Raw genomic sequence first — 19,726 nt, 5'->3', positions numbered from 1 at the left:
GGAATGCCTGCCCTTTGGCTCCTATCTTACCTTTCATGAGCCTGTCAACACTGGGAAGTGTTCAGGGTCTGATCCCTGTTCATCTAGTTTACCAGGGACTTGAACCGGCTGGCTAGTTTTGTGACCAGGGTATGGTCCCCAGCTGTGGGTCACATATAAACCAGGTGCTGCTGGGGAGATGTTTTGTTTTTCACACACACACACACACACACACACACACACACACACACACACACACACAGAGAGAGAGAGAGAGAGAGAGAGAGAGAGAGAGAGAGAGAGAGAGAGAGAGAAGGGGTGGGAGAAAGAGGAGTAGAGGTGCCCACAGAGGCCAGAGGCATTAGATCCTGCTGGAGCTGTGGTTATAGGCAGTTATGAGCTGTCTGATGTGGGTGCTGGTAACCAAATTTAGGACCATCTGGAAGAGTAGAACCTGCTCCTATAACCCCTGAGCCCTCACGCCAACTCATTTTCGGACGAAATTGATGACCACCACATTGGCAGACTGAGTGACACCGAGGACCGTGTTGTATGTGAGCTCTTTTGCAGCCGAGGAGTCGTGAGTGGAGAAGCTGCCCTCTAGAAGGGCTAAGTTCTAAGCACTGGTTTCACTTTACACCACATCTGGTGGCCTGCCGCCTGTCCTGCTCACAAGAGCCCTACACATCTCTCCCAGATCTTGCTGATCCTGTCACCCTGGCAAGCTCTGCCTACTAAGGGTGACCCTCTTGGGGCCTTGGTTTCCCCTTACTTCAGTGAGGAGTGCCAGTTGTCACGTGCTCATAGATGAGAATCCTTCCCTTTTGCCTAACGGAGGCAGCTTCTGGGATTAGGCAGAGGGCCACATGTCCCTGTTAGCCCTCTTGGCTTAGCAACGGCCCTTCCAGTCCAGAATAAGATTCTTGTTATGAGAACAAACTCTAGACCCATTAAGTACAAAGTTGCCACCTGCACCCCAGGTTCTGGCGGCCGCTGCTTGACTTGCCATCTCTGACGTTCACTCCTCGGGTGAGTAGAATCGCAGTTTGTCTTTGCATGCAATGGCTTACTTCCCTGAGCACGCTGCTGTTATGATTCATCCATGCTGTAGCATATGTCAGAATTTCCTTCCCTCTCGGGGCCGATGTTCCACTGTATGGGTGACTCTATTTGGTTCATTCACTCATTCCCTGATGGGCATTCTGACTGCTCCTACCTCTTCACTCTTGTGGAGGAAGCGCCTGTGGAGGGGGACACAAATATTCCCTTTTTATGCCTGATGAACATTCTGCCTGTGGAATGATTTGGTTCTGGGGTTTGGAGATAAAAACCTATGAACCTCCAAACAGCTACAGATTGTATGAGCATGTGTGGGCGGGTTAGCAGTGTACATATGCCCACCAGGTGTCCCTGGGTGCTTGCTACCTGGTAACAGCCCCCTCTGACCACACCTTGGGGCCAGGTTTCTGGTAGGGGATCCTGTCAGTGAGAAGGGGAGCCTGACCAGGTCTATACATTGGCTGGAGAGATGGCTCAGCAGTTAAAAATGCCCGCTGCTCTTACAAAGGACCAAGGTTCAGTTCCTAACACTTACACCAGGTGGCTCTAGTTCCAAGGGATCAAATGCTCTCTATCCCCCCCCCCATGGACATTTACATACAAATGATGCCCACAGTCCATGAAAAAACACACACACACACACACACCCTTTTACAAAATATTAAAGACTAGGTGTGCTGTTGAACATCTTTAATCCCAGTACTCTGGAAGCAGAGGCAGCCAGATCTGAGTTCCAGGCCAGCTAGGACTACATAGTGAGACCCCGTGGTCTCAAACAAAACAAAACAAACTCTAAATCTATTCTAGAAGAGAAGAAAGGGTGTCCCGAGTGGCCTTGTTGATTCTCATGTCCTGTGTTGCAGAGCCTTGATGGATTGATTGCCATCTGGAGGAATTCCACACCTTGAACCCTTAAAAACTCGAGAGCTCCTCTCTTGCAAAGGGGCTCCACCGGCACCTGTCCACTGACCTTGTACGACAGAGACCACCAGGACTCAGCTTCTAGTCCTCACAGGGATCTAGGTGCCTGTCTTGCCTTCCTTAGCAAGAGCTACTGACTGGGCTTCTGAGAGAACCCTGCTGCTTCTCCTGCCTCCTTCATCCTACAGTGCCAGACCCTAATTGTCTGAATCCGGGGCCTTTGTCCACCTCTGCAGACCAGTTAGGGAGGGCATCGTTTCCTGAGAGATGGGGAGGGGACAGAAAAAAAAAGAAACCCTTTGGGCGGGGCTCAGCGTGGGTAGGTAGCTTGGACACCTGGGTCTTGCTCCCCTGGGGTCAGCTTTGATTTGTGGCGGAGGAGCCACATCAAGAGGCTGCTTGAGGCTGCAGCCTCGCCAGAGATGAGGGACACCGCAGTGGGAGGGGGTAGGCGCAGGGTCCCAGCCGGGCGGTGACACATGTGCCTGGGGCAGAGCTAGGGGACGGAAAAAATGAGTGCGGGGAGGTGCAGCCACGGCGGCTGCTTTACGGGAAAGCGGATGTGAAGTGCTGACAGGTCCCTGCTGTTCTCAGTTCTTATCTGAACAGGGGCTGCCACCACCGGATGGCCTGGCCCAGAAGCGCCTTTGCAGCCCAGAGCCAGGCGGGAGGTTCAGAGAACCGTTGAGAGAAACGACCACTTCCTCCCGCCTGCTGTGCCTCCTCCTCTTCTCCCTCCTTTTTTCTTTTTGTACTCTCCATCCCTTTTATATTCTTTTAACTCATAACGATGTTCTTGTAACAACATAGACAAGGCGAGTTAATCGGATTTTAGTTCTGGTGTTTTTTGATGCCCACCTGGCTCCCTTCTCATTTTGGCGCAAATCTAACTTGGTTCTTCGTCTTCAGACACAGGGAGTTGCTGGTCATCCTTACAGCACCTTGTGCTGACTCTGCTCAAATCGTTGAGACTGCTGATGTGGATGAGAGGGCATGGGCCAGGTCGGATCCCTATGGCTGGGTTGGTGTGGTTTTGACTCAGCACCGACAGTCCTGTGCCTCCCTCCCTCACAGTGTGACGCAGGGAACAGATGGGCAAAGGTGAATGCTATAAGCTTGGTGCCTTCTGCCATGGAGGAGGGGATGATGAGTAACATTGAGCACTCTTTCCCCGTTTAAGGTGTGTGTGTGTGCGCGTGTGTACACACGTGACCTGCATTGGCACACACATCCATGCACACACTTTATCCACATGTGCATCAACAGATGTACAAGGACAGACACAAAACACATGCGTGAACATACACACCACATATGCACACATGTATAAGCCGGCATTGAGGGATGTGCACCACGCGTTTTGGTGAACTGATAGTTACATCTCCTGCCAACTTTTCCATTATAGGCTGAATTTTCCCCTTTCCATTGGGTCTTCGTGTGACAGGCAGATGTTTTACTTCAGCTGTGTATGATATAGTCTTTCACCACCTTGAATTGAGGCTTTTGCCTTCCACTCTGTGGGCTGAATATGTCCATCTTATTTTGAACTGCTCCTTGACCAAAGCTAGGGTTTGTTCCACACCCATGCTGTCTGGGAACACACCCTCACCTACTTGAGTTTCTTGTACGTTTCGTCCGTATGTTCTGCTGGGTTTGGGAGTGTGCAAGTGTCTTGCATGTGTTGGGAACCTGAACACTGAGCCAGGAGAATGCCAGGACCTAATAGGAAGTCCCCACTTGCAGGGACTTCAGGCGGCTCCTCTCTGGTCCCAGCGCAGGCAGTGGGGCCTCTTCTCCTCCTTCCTGCATGATTATCTTGTCTGCTTCTTTGTCCACTTTCTTACATACATATAGGTGAGACTTTTTCTCTATCAGAACGATGTTGAATTTATAGAATTATAGGAAGAGCTACCATGTCCGCAGTATGGTGCCATTGTGAGCAGAGCACTGTGTCCCTGGGAAGGCATGTCTGTGCCCTGCTTCTCCTGTCAGCGGTTCTCAACCTGTGGGCCGCAACTCCCACGGGGATCGCGTATCAAATCCTTACGTTAGGATTCATAACCATAGCAAAGTTACAGTTACAAAGTAGCTTTTATGAAATAATTTTATGGTTGGGGGTCACCACGGCAGGAGGAATTGTATTAAAGAGTCGCAACATCAGGGAGGTTGAGACCACTGCTCTGGGTAATGTCTCACCTGTAGCTGTGCTAGAGGGAGCAGGCCAGCATGCAACAGTCTGCTACCCTAGGGGGCTTCTTGAACAGTGGAGAGCTGCCCATCTCTTGATGTTCACCTTCTTCCTATCAGCTGGGTGACCAGGTTTCTTTTGAATAGAACCCTGGTTTATTCTTGACCTCTCTCCTCTGGCACTGCCTGTCCAGGACATGACATCGCCTTCTCCCTTGCTCAATACGGATGGATGGCAGTGAGCTCAGGAGAGGCTCAAGGGGTAGGGGATGTGTGGGTAGCTGCGGCACCCAACGGCGGCTCTCTGGTCTCCAGCAGAGGCTGGAAGACTGCCCGCCTTCCTCTGTTGTCAAAAGTCAGGACCTCGGGCTAGTGCTGGGCTGGGAACAGTTTATCCCTTCTGAAATGTCCTATGCTGTGTCCTAGGGAGGGACCCACAGGTACCTCTCTCATCCAGATACTCTTCACCCACCTTACAGAGATGGCTCCCAACACATGGCACCAATGCTGCCTGGAAGGATTCACAGAGGAGAACATGGGGGATACAGGCAAAGCAGCCCAGGGGATCTTTCAACTGGGCTGAGGCTTGGGGTCTGTTGCCATGGGGGCCTCGGAAGGCCTGGTGTGGGGAGCATGCCTCTTCCTCAACCTCTGCGCTTGAGGTCTTTCGTCCCTGGGTGGTGATATGTAAACCTGAGAATGACGAATGGAGATGAGGCTAGGGAGTGGCTGTGTATGTCAGGAATGGTAAGGACTGGCTCAGACTGGGCCTGAAGAGGGTGGTGACCTGCCCTACTTCACCTGGAACCTCGGCATGGCCCTGCAGCGCTTCCTTTACTGCCCCAGCCCCAACACTGCCAGAAGTAGAACAGAATTTCTTAAAGCTTTTGTTACCATTTAATTATAATAGGCTAGAACCAAAGGAAAGGGACTCGGAGCCCTGGCCATATGGGTGCCCACCAGACAGCTAGACTCTCGCTGCCTTGACTGTCTGAAGTGTCAAGGGGACCCTTGAAATCCTTTGTCCAGCTCACAGCACAGCGTGAATGGCAGCCAGAACTGGACTCCAGAAGAGGATGAACGGAGAGACCCCAACACCCAAACCACTGCCTAAGATGGCCACAGTTGGTATAAGTCAAAACTATGTCTCCCTTTTCCCTTCCCTGATGCTGACACGGGACCTGTGCTTTTGGTCCCTAAGGGAGATCAGGGGAGAGGCAAGTGCCTCACTGGAGGTGTGGGTGGGTCTCTGGCTCTGTTGGGTCCCATCATTGCCTCAGTTTCCCAGCTGTAGAAAGATCTGAGGTACCTGTGCATACAGAAGGACAGCAGGGACCCTCATAGAGCCTCTACCTGGTGAGTGGTCATGCTTCCCCAGACCCCTGATGCTGGGCACTTTCCTAGTCTTCACCAGAACCTCTCCAGGCCTTGGGACTAGTTCAGGGTCCCCGGGTGCCCCAGCCTATGGTCTCCCAGCTGAGTGTCTCTCAAAGACAGCTTTAGGTGTTGTGTCTACTGTATACCTGTTATGGGGGTGCCTCACAGGCAGTCTCTAATCAGGTTCCCCATTTCCAGACACACAATTCCCCGAGGCCATAGGCTACAGAGATGCAATCCTTTCACAGTTCCCAGCAGCAGGGTTCAGGAGACCTAGGCTCAGGCCAGCTCTGTGCTTTGTGGCCCGAGGGGACAGGGATGCTTGCTGCTCCCAGCTAGTGGCAGACATTAAGAGAACTGTCACTCAACAACGCATGTGTTGGAACTGGTACAAGTGGTGGGTTGTCACTCCAGGTAGCTCAGACCCTGGGAGCCTTTGTGGCACGGTAACCCGCATGCTCCTCTTGATGGAGGAATGAACCGGTGCTCTCCGTTGAGAGTCTGCAGGATGCTAATGGTGGAAGCATCTGGTCAAAGGGGCCAAGAGCAGTGCCCATCCTCATGCCTTGGAGGCCGGGGACCTTGAGGGACATCAGCTGAGCCCCTACGTCCTAAGGATGAGGCACCCAGCCCTTCAGTGAAGACGATGGTGGCATACTCTGTGTGTACGCAGGGCGTGGGGAGCTCTGGAGTCTTCTGTCTTCCCTGAAAGTCCAGCTCCTCGTAGGCCACACTGAAGACAGGTGCAGCTGAGGCGTCCTCCTTCTTCAAGGGAGGAAGAAGAAAGAGTTGTCTGTGTAGTCAGTTGGGGGTGGTGTGTGCATCCCATAATCTCAGACATTCCCTATGCTGAGTTTCCAATCTGTCACTGGATTTGGGGTTCGTCTTAGAGATCTCAGCCGCTGAAACTGGGACCTAACAGCTGTCCCTTCTCCCTACCCTCTGAGATTTAAGATGCAGCCTCTTTGTTTCTGGTTCAGTTTCTACCTCTAAATGGTTCCTGGCCTTCTTGCAGGTTTAGTTTTCCAAAATGTGACATTTTTACTTGTCTCTACCCAGAACAGAATGACTATGGGAATGTCAGGGCTATGCACTCTGGGGTCAGCTGATGGGTAGAACATCAGAATATGGCTGTAGGGTCCTGGCGGGAATTGTGAGCTTAATTCTCTAGGCTGCAGCTCCCAGGCCTCATGGTCCTCTCTGCCTGTACCAAGCCCTGGGGTAGACTGTGATGAATCCCTCAAGAAAGGGGACCCAGACTCACCAGAGGCTGTTCCTTTCTTCCAGTTCTTCTGGCCTCTGTTGAGAAACATACTCTGAATTAGAGGGGCAGCTGCTGAACCATCCTCCCTGGATGGGGAATGTCTTGGCAGTGTGTGTGTGTGTGTGTGTGTGTGTGTGTGTGTGTGTGTGTTTTGGAGTAGGGGTTTCAGGCCCTGAGGAGACCTAGACCATGGGCAGGCATCAGGCTTTCTATTCCCACTCATGCCCTTCCCATTTAGTATGGGTCATGAGTTGCGGACTACGGGCCTGCCACAGGGATGGATGCCCACGTGTGACCATTTTCCTAGTACACCATAACACACGGCAGACATGCTGCAGATACTACGTGTGGTTTCTTAGCTGGCTGATGACCAGACTTAGCTAGGACGCTCCTGGAGCTAGCTGTGCGTGGGGCGGATACAGGCTCTTGTAGTGGCTAGGATGTGTGATGGTCCAAGTGGGTGTAAAGTATTGGGACTACAAGGTTTCAGGACAGTCAGGAGCCATGAGGAAGGTAGAAGGTAGAAGTGTTGGAAGGAGGCATTGTGGGTGGACAATGGCCAGTAAGACTATTTGCAAGGCCTGAGGCTTTGATTTTGGTGGGGCTGGGGCTGGGGCTGGGGCTGGGGCTGGGGCAGGGGTAGGGGCAGGGTTCTGAAGAGCCTTACCTGACACACCTGTTGAGCAGAAAGCAGCTAGGACCCAGGTCAGTAGCAGCAGCACAGGAACACCCACTAGAACGCTCATAATACCAATGACCAAGCCTTGAAACTGGCCTGCTGGCCTGGGTGATGAGGGGCTGGGGTATCTTGTTGAGGTCTCCAGGATTCTTTCTACAGGACCACAAAGGATAGAGTTCTAGGACACCAATCATGTATTCGCTTTAGGGGCAACCATCCTGCCTGCTTCAAGCCCACTTTGAATGGGCACTGACTGGCCACCCACCCTACTTCCATGGGCTCCACCATAAGGGGTCTCCGATTCAGATGTTTCTAGCCGCACCTGTTACCACAAGCTCTGCTCCAGGGCTCTCCTTGATTTGTGGCTTGGGGGGCAGGGAGATAGCCCCACAGAGGTAGATGCCACTGTCATTTCGTCGTGTGGCGAGAATGTTCATGTGGAAGTCATGCCCGTTGGGCAGCTGTGTGATCTGGAAGCGGTTGTCCCGGACAGGCTGGCTGAAACCGTTGCAGAAGGCGGCCTGTTTTTCAGTCTGGTTGCTGGGGCTCAGGCGGTACCAGTTCAGCATAAGGTCCTCGGTCCAGTTGGAGAAACTGCAGGTGAAGGTGGCATTTGCTCCCTCGGACACTGTGAGCCAGGCTGGGGAGAAGGTGAGGGGCCTCCAGGAATTGCTGGAGACCTCTGAGATGGAGGAGAAAAAAAGCTCTGTGAGGAAGGGGCGTACCCTTTTTGACCATTTTCTGAAATCTCTGGGGAGAGGAATGGTTCTCTCAGATCGACCCCAGGTCAATCTCCTAAGCGGTACCCCTGCTCAGGAGCCTGTAGCTTCTTGTGGCTATGTGAGTCCCTATCCCCAACAAGCAGGGTTCTTCCTTTAGTGTAACTGAACTTAGAGACTGGAAGCATCTATCTGACATGCTTATTTCTGTCCTTTGAGAATTTGGGATCTCCTCCCCCTCCAGATATCTTTACCTTCCCACTCCAATGCAAGGAGTCCTGGGCCAGACCTGCATGTTCTAGCCCTAGCCATCTAGTTCTGTTAGAAGGGTCAGTGGGATGCTACATTGGGAAGTGGGACTTCCACGAGAAACCCAGACATTGGAGGTAGTGTATTCTTTAGTAAACTTGGGGTCCAGGCTGTGTCCTGGACCAGAGACGCCATCCAGCATGACAGAGCTGCCCTGGTAGCAGAAGCTATGGGGCAGTCGTGTCTTCCAGCCATATTAGAGGTCACAGCCAGGGGCCTCCAAAGACCATTGTCCCTGAAGTGGACAGAAGGAGAGGTCCCATGGTGCAGGACTCCCCAAAACAAAGATGAATGGGATGGTACGGCTGCCAGGGCTTGGTCAGGGGTACCTCACACATCCTGCAGGGCCTCGTGGCTCTTCTCAGCAGGTGCCTATCTCACTGACAGGCTTCTTGTCACATATATGTGCACACTTACATATAACCTCCTGCTGGTACTCTAAAACACACCCTACTGGGACCCATGTGATGCCAACCATTGAACCCACAGTCAGAGATGTGGGTACAGTCAGAAGCTCCAGGGACAAGGGAAGACAGACCTGCCAAACACACACTTGCTGGGGAGACAGCTATGCACACAGAGAAAGGGCCAGTGCAAAACAGAGCTGTGTCCCCAGTTGTACCTAGACATATAGCGAGGGAATTCTACCCAATTACATGGCCCAGGGCACTGTACTATAAACATTGCCTCCACCAATGAAGAAGCAGAATTGACATTTCCCCTCTCTGATGTTCTCAGCTATACAGGGGTGATGGATGCACGATGCCAGGCCCTGCTGATGGTCTAGTGCCGCTTGAATTGCGGGTGGGCGTAGTCTATGAGCCAGGCCTGGAGTGCTGCAAAGGCCAGGGTCCCTAGATCTCATGCAGTTGGGGAAGCCTGAGTCATGCGGTTCTGGGTAGTGGTCTGTAGGTCTGTGTGGGCCAGGAGGATCAATGATGTCAAGGGTCCTCAGAGGAGTCACGCCCAGGCTGAGGGTGGCCAGTATGAGATCTTCCCATCCTAGCCAAGTTCTGTCCCTCCTCAGAGGCAACACAAACATCATGGGGCTACAGTATACTCTTCCTTTGGCCTGTCTAAACCACATGCAGCTAGCATGTCACAGCACAGTAGTGTCAATAAATCTCTTCTTTGAACATTCACTCAAGAAATATATGAGCCTTTTTTTCAAGAAAGCCTCCAGCAACTATAGTAAGGTTAGACTCGGATTTGGTGAAGCAAACATATCATCCCCACCTTCACCCTTCTAGAATCTATCAGTGTGGTCTGGTCTATGGTCTCCATCCTTGGAAATAGAAACTTGAGCTCCTTTTAGCACTCCAGGTAATCTGTCCAGCCCTACCCTGACACGGCAAAGCCACCACCACAGCCACACTTAAGCACCGATCTCCAAACAGATTCTCAAGAGTTACCAGGGTCATGAGGACCAGAAAAGCCCCGGACAGCCAAAAGGCATAGGACTCTTCTTTGTTCTGGGCAGGACTGTCACACCTCTCCAAGGGTAGCTGTGACCTGTGGACCCTCTGCCCAGATGTCACCTCCTGTCTTCAGATGGGATCCATCCCCTAGGCTTTGGGACCGTGGTGTGTCCTCAGGGAGCCACCTGCCACCCTCTCAACGCTGGCCCCTAGGTTGCCCGAGATGAGTTCTTGGGTAGACATTTGATCACGGGTCTCAGAGCCTTGCCTCGTCTCTCCTGCTCCTGTGTCTACATGTATGACATTTTGGGTCGCTTGTCTTCTCACTGACTCTTTGCAGTTTATTCCTCTGGTGGCAGGGTCGTTGACTTCCCAGGTCTCTGTCCTCTTGTGGGTCTCTGCTTGTGCCCATCCCAGGGCTCTATCTTGCTCTGTCCATGTCTGGGGGCCTCCCCCCATGTCCCTTCCTCCCTCCTCAGAGCAGTCCCTGCTCCCTTTGTACCCCACAGCCTCTTATCTTCCCTTAGTCATCTCGTGTGGGAATTCTTTTCTTGAACTGGCATCTGTCTTCCCTCCATGTGCCTGTGATGAGCCTAGAGATGACAAGGGTGGGGACTTCCTCATAGGGGGGATGTTAGGAGGGACTGGGCTTTGGCAAGAGAGCGTCTGCCTCTGAAGGCCACAAGGTGGTAATACTATATGGAGGGGGATACCCCCAGGGACTCAGATCATCCATAGAAGTACAGTGTCACTCAGAAATTAGGCCCTTGAGAGAGCTATCAGGAGCTGATCTGGGAGCACCTCGTTGCGTGCGATGGTGGCTAGGTGTGTTCAGCACGAAGCATCTACTGCAGTCCCGAGAAAGCGAGACAGATGCTGCAGCATCTGAGGCCCTAGGCAGCACTTCTGAGTCTCCCTTTCATGCTGTGGCTGCCTGTGGGAGCGCACAGGTAGATGAAAGTGAAGTGTCACTGTGGTTAGAACGCATAACGGTGGCTTCTCTTTTAAAGACAGGAACTGGTTCAAGAGCTGAGGCTGGCCTTGAACTCACAATTCACCTTCTGCCCCCTAGGTGCCGAGATCACAGGCAGGCGCTGTCCTGCTGTGAGAAAGGCACTTCCGGTTAATCCAAAGTGAGTGGCGAGGAGATGTGAGAAGGGAGGATTTCTCTGTGCCCCTCGCATACGGTAAGTTCCAGGAAACTGTTCTGGTGTTGTGTGCACAGTTAGAAATTTCACAGGGGGGAGAAAGGAGAACTGGGAGAGGAAGTTTGGAAAGGAAAAGTCAGCTGTGGCAGTATGTGCTTGCAATGTCAGCATCATGGGAGGTAGAGACAGGAGAAGCCTTGGAGACTTACAGCCAGGTAGCTTGGCTGAAGAACGCAAGCTCCAGGTTTAGTGGAAGATATTGTCTCAAGGGAATATGGTGGGTGGTGATGCAATAGTTTGAAAGTATCACTTACATTTTAAGAGACTGGGATTTTTGTTGGAACTCACAGCCAAAGTTAATAACAGCTTGTGTTCACTGAAGACTTAAGACTGCTATCCTATGTCAGTGTGGTGAGTTCCCAGAAAATTAGGAAACAACCTTCCTCAACACCCAGGAGTACCACTTTTGAGTATATATCCAGAAGATGCTCAATCATACCACAAGGACTTGTGCTCAACTATGTTCATAGCAGCATTGTTTGTCATAGCCAGAACCTGGAAACAACCTAAATGCCCCTCGACCAAAGAATGGATAAGGAAAATGTGGTACATTTACACAATAGAGTACTACATAGCAGGAAAAAAAATGACATTTTGAATTTTGCAAGCAAATGGATGGAGCTAGAAAACATCATTTTGAGTGAGGTAACCCAGACCCAGAAAGACAATTATCACATATACTCACTCATAAGTGATTTTTAGACATAAAGAAAAGAAAACCAGCCTACAAATCACAATCCCAGAGAACCTAGACAACAACGAAGACCCTAAGAGAAACATACATAGATCTAATCTACATGGGAAGTAGAAAAAGACAAGGTCTCCAGAGTAAATTGGGAACACGGGGACCTTGGGAGAAGGTTGAAGGGGAGGGGAGAGGCAGGGAGGGGAGCAGAGAAAAATGTAGAGCTCAATAAAATCAATAAAAAAATGACTGCTAAATCACTGTGTACTCAGCCCGGCCTTGAGCTCAAGAGATCCGTTTGCCTCCCAAGCTTTGTGCCACCGAGCCCCAGTATAACCTGCCTTTAAGAGAACAATATAACAATGAACCTTACATGCCTTGGATCTCCCATGTAATCAGCGTTTACAACCCGAGCAATGCATAGCTGCAGTCTTAAGTTACACACTCTTCCATGCCCCTGACTCAGATAATGCATGTGGACCGTTTGCTGCAAGCAGAAAATGCAGAGGCTGAAGGCAGTCTTCTAAAATCTGTCACGAAGGTGGAAAGCATCCGTGTACGGGTACTGGGTGACAATGGTGCTTGTCATCTGGGTCTGCTGAGATGAGTGGGAGCCAGCGACTTAATCCCTGGTAACACTCTTAAAGATTTCTGTCAAGTATCCCGTTCTCTCCCCATAGGATGCTTTTTATGCTGTTCCATAACGACAGAGCAAAGTCCTTTCTGAGGGACAGACAGACAGGCACACACACACACTCATGCAGAACTCATACAGCAGGCAGACAGCCTCACAGATACAGACAGCTATGTTAGACAGACAGACACCACTCACAGACAGACAGCCATGACGACCACACATGTATATAAGCACATGAGCAACTCATACAACAGACAGAAAGTATAGACAGGTACAGACATCTACAATAGACAGACAGACACACACACACACATGTAGAACTCATACAACAGACACGGACAGCCATGACAGCCACACACATATACACAAACACATGAGCACCTCATACAACAGACAGAGAGTACACATAGATACAGACGTCCACAATGGACAGACAGACAGACATATACACACAGCTCATACAACAGACAGACACCACTCACAGAAACGGACAGCTACGACACACACACACACATACTGAACAGAAGACACAGACATACGGGCAGATGCACAAGCCAGCTTTTACGCAGGCACAGATTCAGACTCAAACAGAGAGACACGCGGAGCATGAAGTAGAGAGTTCCAATCTGGACTGGCTCTTGCTTAAGTGACTCCAAGGGGAGGTGCTTCAATTTCTTTCCTTAATGTGACACCGGTGCATTACTGAGGACTCGGAGTTAATCACTAGCGGGTGTAATCTCCACAGAGGTATGAGCAACAAGGCAGGGTACCTTCCTCTGGCCAGCACATACGCACGCAAAGGTGCGTGCACCCACGGACACCCACATCCACACACCAGAAGCGTCACAGGGCTGTGGTGTTGGCTCAGTTGCTAACGTGTCTGCCAACCAAATGTGAGGAGATTGATTTCTAGTATCTATCTAATTCCGGTGTGGCAGTGCCTGCCTGTAATCCTGGGACTGAGAAGGCAGGGACAGGAGGACACCTGAGGCATGTTGGAGAGCCAATTTGACTGAGTCAGTAAGAGAGAGAGAGAGCTCCTGTTTCAAAAATGAAGGTGGAGAGAAACAGAGGAAGATATCTAATATTTACCTCTGGTGTCCACATATATGCTCACACGCATGCACATAAATGTGCATGTACAATGATGTTCACATACACACACGCACACACACTTCTTTTATTTGTAAAAATTAACAGATGAGCCTGACCTTCACTTGGCAGTGTGCATGCCGGTGAGGAGATTTGGCCCTTTTTCATGTTTAGCTCACTTTGCCGCTCATCTTGTGGATCTCTAACCAGGATTTGGGAACCTAGAACTGACTGGGATACCTTTTGGGGATGCACCCAGAACCAGCCTAGTTGAACTCACCCCGTTGTCTTCCAACCTAGTGGGGTGTGAAGCCCAGAATATAATGTAAAGGGCCCCTTTACCCTGTCCAACCTGTCCCGGGACTTCTGCCATTGTTGGCCAAGTGTGGGGGTGCCAGTGGTGGCAACTTAGCCTTCTGCTCTTCAACCCCACCCCTGTCCAACTTACTTGGGAGTTTTCATCCCACAATCATGCCGTCAGTGAGTTCCTGTCCCCAGAACACTAACCCCCAAGTCATATGCGAGTGATACTGGGAAGGGAGAGCTCGGGAGGGAGCTGCGTGCCCACTCACAGGCTGTTGGGTCATATGCTGTGGAGGAAGAGGCTGGGCTCAAAGACTGAGCACTTGCCCCGTCCTTCTTAGGATCCCCGGACCACTTTGGGACCCTGCACTCCTCCCATTGGCAAGAAGGACTCACTGGAGACCACCTCTTGATCTTAGACTCCCAGCTCCTAGAACCCCGAGATGATTAAACCTTGTTCTTCATAAATAGAACAGCAGAACAGGGACTAAGCTAGGCTTTCTCCCCCCAGGAGTCTTCCTGGCCTCCTTAACCTGTGCGGTTCTGCATAGAGGGTGTGATTCGGAGATGTCAGGGGTCTTCTCGGTTTCCCTGAGCTTTTTCTTGGGTTCATGGACAGAGCTGAGTTGATGGGTGAGTGCCATGTCCTGGTTAGCACTGGGAGGCTGAAAGGGTGAGTCCTTTCAGTCCGCCTGAACCTGGAGGGCCACAAGACAAGCTCACTGCAGACCACAGGCTCCTGTGCGCTGAGGCCAAATCATAACCGCATAGACGCATAAAGTACCTTATTTAGGCAAGACTCATCTGAGATGATGAAAGCATGGTCAGGGGGGTGACAGGGGTCTCCTTATTCATTACAAATGGATTGTATCCCCTATGTCCATCTGGAGAAATGTCCCCAGGGTGAGGATCCCAGAAGGGCACTTCCAAAGACGACCAGGGCTGTAGTTTCAAGTAGATGTGAGATGTCCCAGATGACACTCCGCATTTCTTGCCTAAGCGGCTAAGAGCACAGGCTAACCAAGCCAAAGGCAAAGAACCTGCAGATACTCAACCAAAACCATGTCACCCACAAGGGTTCCAGCCAGGGAGAAGCGAGCCAGTTAGAAGCAAGATGAGCTAGTCAGAGCTCTAGCTGCATCTAGGTGGGGATGTGTCTCCATGGGACTGACAGGGATGCGGGTAAAAGGCTTCCTAACATCTGCCGTTGATGCTTAGTGATGCAGAGCCTCACAGTGATGAGAGGAGATGGGAGATGGGGCTGAACTGTTTCTAAACACAAACTGGAGCCTTTACACCAGCACCTAGGGATAGAAATTCGCTAGCAGTAGGGGCTAGCTATAGGATTAATTAGATAAGGTCACTTTGGAGAGGGTAGGTCTCAGCTAGAGGGACTGATGTCTATGTAGAAAGGGGATTATGGACACTGATGCATAAGAATAAAGGCAGAGGAGTGGGATGTGTCTAGGTACCAAGGAATCCAAAGGTTGCTGGAGAATTCAGAGGCAGGAGGGGGACCTGGAACTTAACCGGCTCACAGAGACTGAGGATTCCCCCTATCTTGAGTTCCAGTTTAAGACCCCAAGCCTGATACAATGCTTCCTAAACCCCTTCTCCACAAGCTGTGGTACTTGGTGACAGTGGTCCAGTCAAGCCAGTAAAGATAGGAAGTACCAATAAGCCAGGTGAGATTAGAGCTGGACAATTTTGAGTTTTATGCTGGCCTGGGCAATCTGATGAGACATTGCCCCAAGAAAGGTCAATATTCTAAACTAATATAACACATACACACACAGAGTTCTATCTATCTATCTATCTATCTATCTATCTATCTATCTATCTATCTATCTATCTATCTATCTATCGCTGTTTTCTAAATATCTATCCTTATATACACAAATGTGCCCTCACCCCTCATCAAAGAAGATTTTCTTTTTTATCATTTTTTTTTCAATTTTTTAATTTAATTTTTTAAAAAAACTGTCCTTTCTCATTTTACATGCCAAATCTACTTCCCACTCCTTCCCCAAAGAAGATTCTTTTTGCAACATAAGGCTGTGATTTCAGAGATGCCCAACACACTCACAGGAGAACAAGTGACTGGATCGCACAGCTCTGACTGATAGATTGGGAACGCAAACCCTGACGCTAAGGCTCAGGGAAATCACAGAAGACAGCGTGGAAAACTTGTAGGAGCCGGAGGACCAGGTCACCTGTTGACAGAGCATTCCCTGGACACTACAGGGCCAGTACACCCACGAGCTCTGAACCATGGCAGACTGAACACAAGACTAGCATGATTACAACACCACTTGCCACACAGATGTGAACAGAGGAAATTCCACACGGTCCTATCCCCATATGAAAAGCTATCGGAGGCTAATGGCTAATGAGAGAGGGGGAATCAATTGCTCCACAGACAAATTCCCAGGCAGGTTGTCCAATCCCAAGAGGTCAACCCTGAACACGTACACATAGGAGCAAGCCTGAATGGGCTTAATAGGTTATCTATGCAGACGTGTATATACATATATGTATGTACGTATTTTTCAAAATTATGGATTATAGAAAGCAAGTCTGACTTTAAGAAATGTGTCCTTAGGATGCGCTTGGCAGTTTTCATAAGTGGTCTGAGCAAATCTCACGAGGCAGTAACTGTTTTCCCCAGATTGTAGGTGGGAGGCTGGGGAGATGCCCCGGTGGTTAAAAGTTCTGGCTGTTTGTTCTCCCAGAGGACCCAGGTTCAATTCCCAGCATCTACATGGCAGCTCACAACCACATGTAACTCCAGTGCCTCCCCAGACACGAGGCGCACATGCGATGCAGACATAAGGGCAAAACACCCATACACCTAAGATAAAACAATAAAATGGAAAAACGAAAGAACAAAAGAAAGAAAATGTAGGCGAGAAAACGGTAAAGAGACTGAGAGGCTCACCAAAGGTCACCATGTTCACCAATGGCTTTATGGATTCCTAACTTACGGCTTCTTCTGAAAGGGTCTGCCAGCAAGGCAGCCCAGGCTGGCTTTGAACGTTTGACGGGCATGCTTGTCTTTAGTCTGGACACATGATGGTCCATTTCCAAGCCTGAATTTCCTCACCTTAGTCACTAGGCAGTCACGGTTGAGGTTGGGAGACGTGTAAAACTAGTAAGCATGAGAGGGGCTGTCTACGGGACCAACTGAAATAAAGAGAGCGAGGCAATCCGGAAGGGAGAGATGTCCTGGACGTAAAGTCCACTGCCACCAAGTGCAGGGCACTGGCTGTGGGACATGCTCGGCGCAAGGCTGTTCAGATGGCAAGAGAAGAACGCCGGCTCCAAGACATTTGCCAGACAGTCTAGAGCAGGCCTGCAGAACACACCCCTCTTTCCGTACTCTGTCATGAAGTTGCATTTGGGGACATGCCCAGTGTGTCAGGTCACCAGAGTGAGTCACAGCCTCCTTTAGGTCTTGGGTCCTTCTCTCCGATGATCCATGATCCTTCTCCCTTTGTTCCCTGGGTTTCCTGATAAGGTTCCCCCAAGGTTCATCTTTCATCCCTAGGGCCTCGGACCATCTCCCATGTTCAGAGCTGTATGCTCATCAGTCCTGATAGCAACCCAAGGGCTCTCCTACCAGAGGCCAGCATGGAGGCAAAGTATTCCCAGCCTCCCAACCGGCCTTGGCCTGCAGCCTAAGGTGATGAGCACACTCAGTTCCCAGTCCTACCCAGCTCTCAAGATGGTGAAGAGGCCGGGGTGGAGGTGACTGAAGCCTCATATGAGCAAGGGGACATCATTACAGGTAAAACATGTCCTAGGGCAGTCAGCACAGGGTAGAAGCTTGGGTCACTGTCCTACGCTTTGCAGGAGTAGCCCTGGCCCAGGAGCTAGGTGACTTTTCCCCTAGCCCTGGGTTCCCAGCGAAGGTGGGCTCAGTCCTGAGAGTAGAGGGTACAGGGTACAGGGTAAAGAGTATAGGGGAGTGAGGTCGAGTTTTCTCTGTGAGGAATTTGACCAAGATCGCTGTACCCCTCGATCTCACCCTCCCCTGAGTCCACTATGGATGCTAGGAGGCCAGGAATGTGCGGTCTAGAGTCCTCCAGAGATGGCAACACAGGAAACTGTGCCCATGAGGAGTATACAGCTGATAGACCCTTGGGGATAAACTGCCAGCCATCTATCCAGTGTGTAGTGCGGGCCTCATGGAGGGATGTCCCCAACTATAAGAAAACACAGGGGAGGGGCAAGGACACCAGGGCCTGGCAGAATCCTGAAGCAGAGCCGTGGTGGCCAAGGCCAGACCCACCATTGCTCCACAGGGAGGGACATAAAGGATCAGCTGAGATTGGACAAATGTTCAGTCTGCCTGGAAGAAACTAGGAGGCGGATGCTGAGCCCTGGCAGGCCTTCCACCTGTAAAACCCACCGAGGGCGAAAAAAAAAAAAAGGAACCAATCTAGGTAACCAAGAGACACAGGTGTTCCTCTCCTCCAGTGACAGGGACTCTGGGTGCCCGTTTCTTCAAGCCCTGCCCCAGCCACCAACCCTGATCCCACGTCCCTCGGAGCCACATACCTAGAAGCCACCCTGCTTGCCAGCTCAACTGCAGCACAGCCCAAGTGAGAGGCCAGGGCACCTGCCGGACCCACATGCCCAGAGCCCCTGGCTGCGCCTCCTTCAAACGCTGGGGCCCGCTATCTCCTCCTCCTCGGCTGCTGAGGCAGAGTTGTCTATAGCGGAAGGGAAACGGTCCTGGGTTATGCTGGAGGGAGGAGACCTGTTCTTGGCTCCCGCCCCCTCTTCCTCCACCTCCACAGAGGTGGGAGAACAGGCAAAGAAGGGTGGGGGAGGGGCCTGGGAGGGAGGAGGGGGAGGGAAAGATGCCTGGGAGGAGCAGGTGGGGGCGGCTAGCGAGAGGTGAGGGAGTTGGGGAACAGAGCGAGGGAAGAGAAGACCAGACGCCTTTGCCTCCTGCTCCATTTCGGGTCCCATATTGAGGGCAATTTTGGTCCTTTCCATTCCCTACATCCTGATGGTTAGCTCCTGAGGTTTAGGGAGCCTGAGACGAGGGCTTTACTCTTGTCCCTTTGGAGGATGGGTGTACTCCCGGGCTGCAGGGAGGGTGAGCTGGACCTTCACCTATCTTGGCTGGCAAGTGTGACCTTTGAGTTCCCTGAGCTATGGCTTGGTCCTTTATTTTTGGGGAGCAAGAGCCAAGCCACCACCACCTGCTCTGCCCGATGGGTCAGAGGAGGCCCGAAAGCCTCTCCTAGTACCCCCAAGAAGATGCCTCTCTCCCCAGCCACATCCTCAGACCCAGAAAACCTCTGGGTCTAGTCTGGCTTTCTCTCATGGCTTCTTTTCCCCTTTAAGACACTGGGCCCACCTGTTCAGGTCACTGTCTTCTCTGTGTCCACAGTGGTCCTAGTCTTGCTGGTCCTGCTGACCTTGGTCTTCCTCTTCACTGACCTGGTGGTCAGGTTTTAGGTCCTTTTCCCAGTCAACCTTTCTCAGTCCCTAGGTGGTGGGGGACCCCCGACACCTGTCCTGTCCCTGTCTCCCTGGGGAGGGAAGGGGTAGGCAGACCTGTGCGTATAGCCCCAGGCTGGTTGGCCATTTGTGGACATCTCCGATTACTTAAGAGTTCGGCTCTCATGTGTTTTGTCACCGTGAATGGGAAATAGGAAAAACGAAACTGCTGATATTAGATGTGTGGGTCTCACAACCTTAAAATAACCAGCCCGGCTGGAAACCATCTGCCAGCTGTGGCAGTCACCCCAGTTCAGAGGCACCAGGCTCAGTGGGGAAGGAAAGGAAATGTTACTTTGTACAGCGCCGCCGAGATGGAAAAAGAGTGTGAGGCACAGACTGGCCGCCCCCAGTCTCAGTATGGGGCTTGTGGGC

General features: G+C 51.3%; 1 protein-coding gene across 1 annotated transcript; it reads right to left on the bottom strand.

Moving 5' to 3' along the window:
- Positions 1-4,033: 4,033 nt before the first annotated feature.
- On the bottom strand, positions 4,034-18,608 carry Pdcd1 (programmed cell death 1). Its single transcript, XM_075951409.1, has 5 exons — positions 18,398-18,608; positions 7,789-8,148; positions 7,455-7,619; positions 6,788-6,822; positions 4,034-6,288 (listed from the first exon to the last, which is right to left on the bottom strand). The coding sequence occupies exons 1-5, from the start codon at positions 18,471-18,473 to the stop codon at positions 6,055-6,057; spliced, it is 870 nt and encodes a 289-aa protein (XP_075807524.1). The 5' UTR covers positions 18,474-18,608; the 3' UTR covers positions 4,034-6,054.
- Positions 18,609-19,726: the final 1,118 nt, after the last annotated feature.

This window comes from Microtus pennsylvanicus, chromosome 17 (assembly GCF_037038515.1).
Source record: "Microtus pennsylvanicus isolate mMicPen1 chromosome 17, mMicPen1.hap1, whole genome shotgun sequence".
NCBI lineage: Eukaryota > Metazoa > Chordata > Mammalia > Rodentia > Cricetidae > Microtus > Microtus pennsylvanicus.
Note: the sequence above shows the minus strand (reverse complement) of the source record. Positions and strands in the feature narration are given on the sequence as shown.

Coding starts and splice junctions, on each gene's coding strand:
- Pdcd1 (XM_075951409.1), bottom strand. CDS start 18,473: ATGTGGGTCCGGCAGGTGCCCTGGCCTCTCACTTGGGCTGTGCTGCAG. Junction 7,620..7,788: donor AGCAGAGCTTGTGGTAACAG/GTGCGGCTAGAA, acceptor GTGGTCCTGTAG/AAAGAATCCTGGAGACCTCA. Junction 6,289..6,787: donor GAAGAAAGGAACAGCCTCTG/GTGAGTCTGGGT, acceptor CCTCCCTTGAAG/AAGGAGGACGCCTCAGCTGC.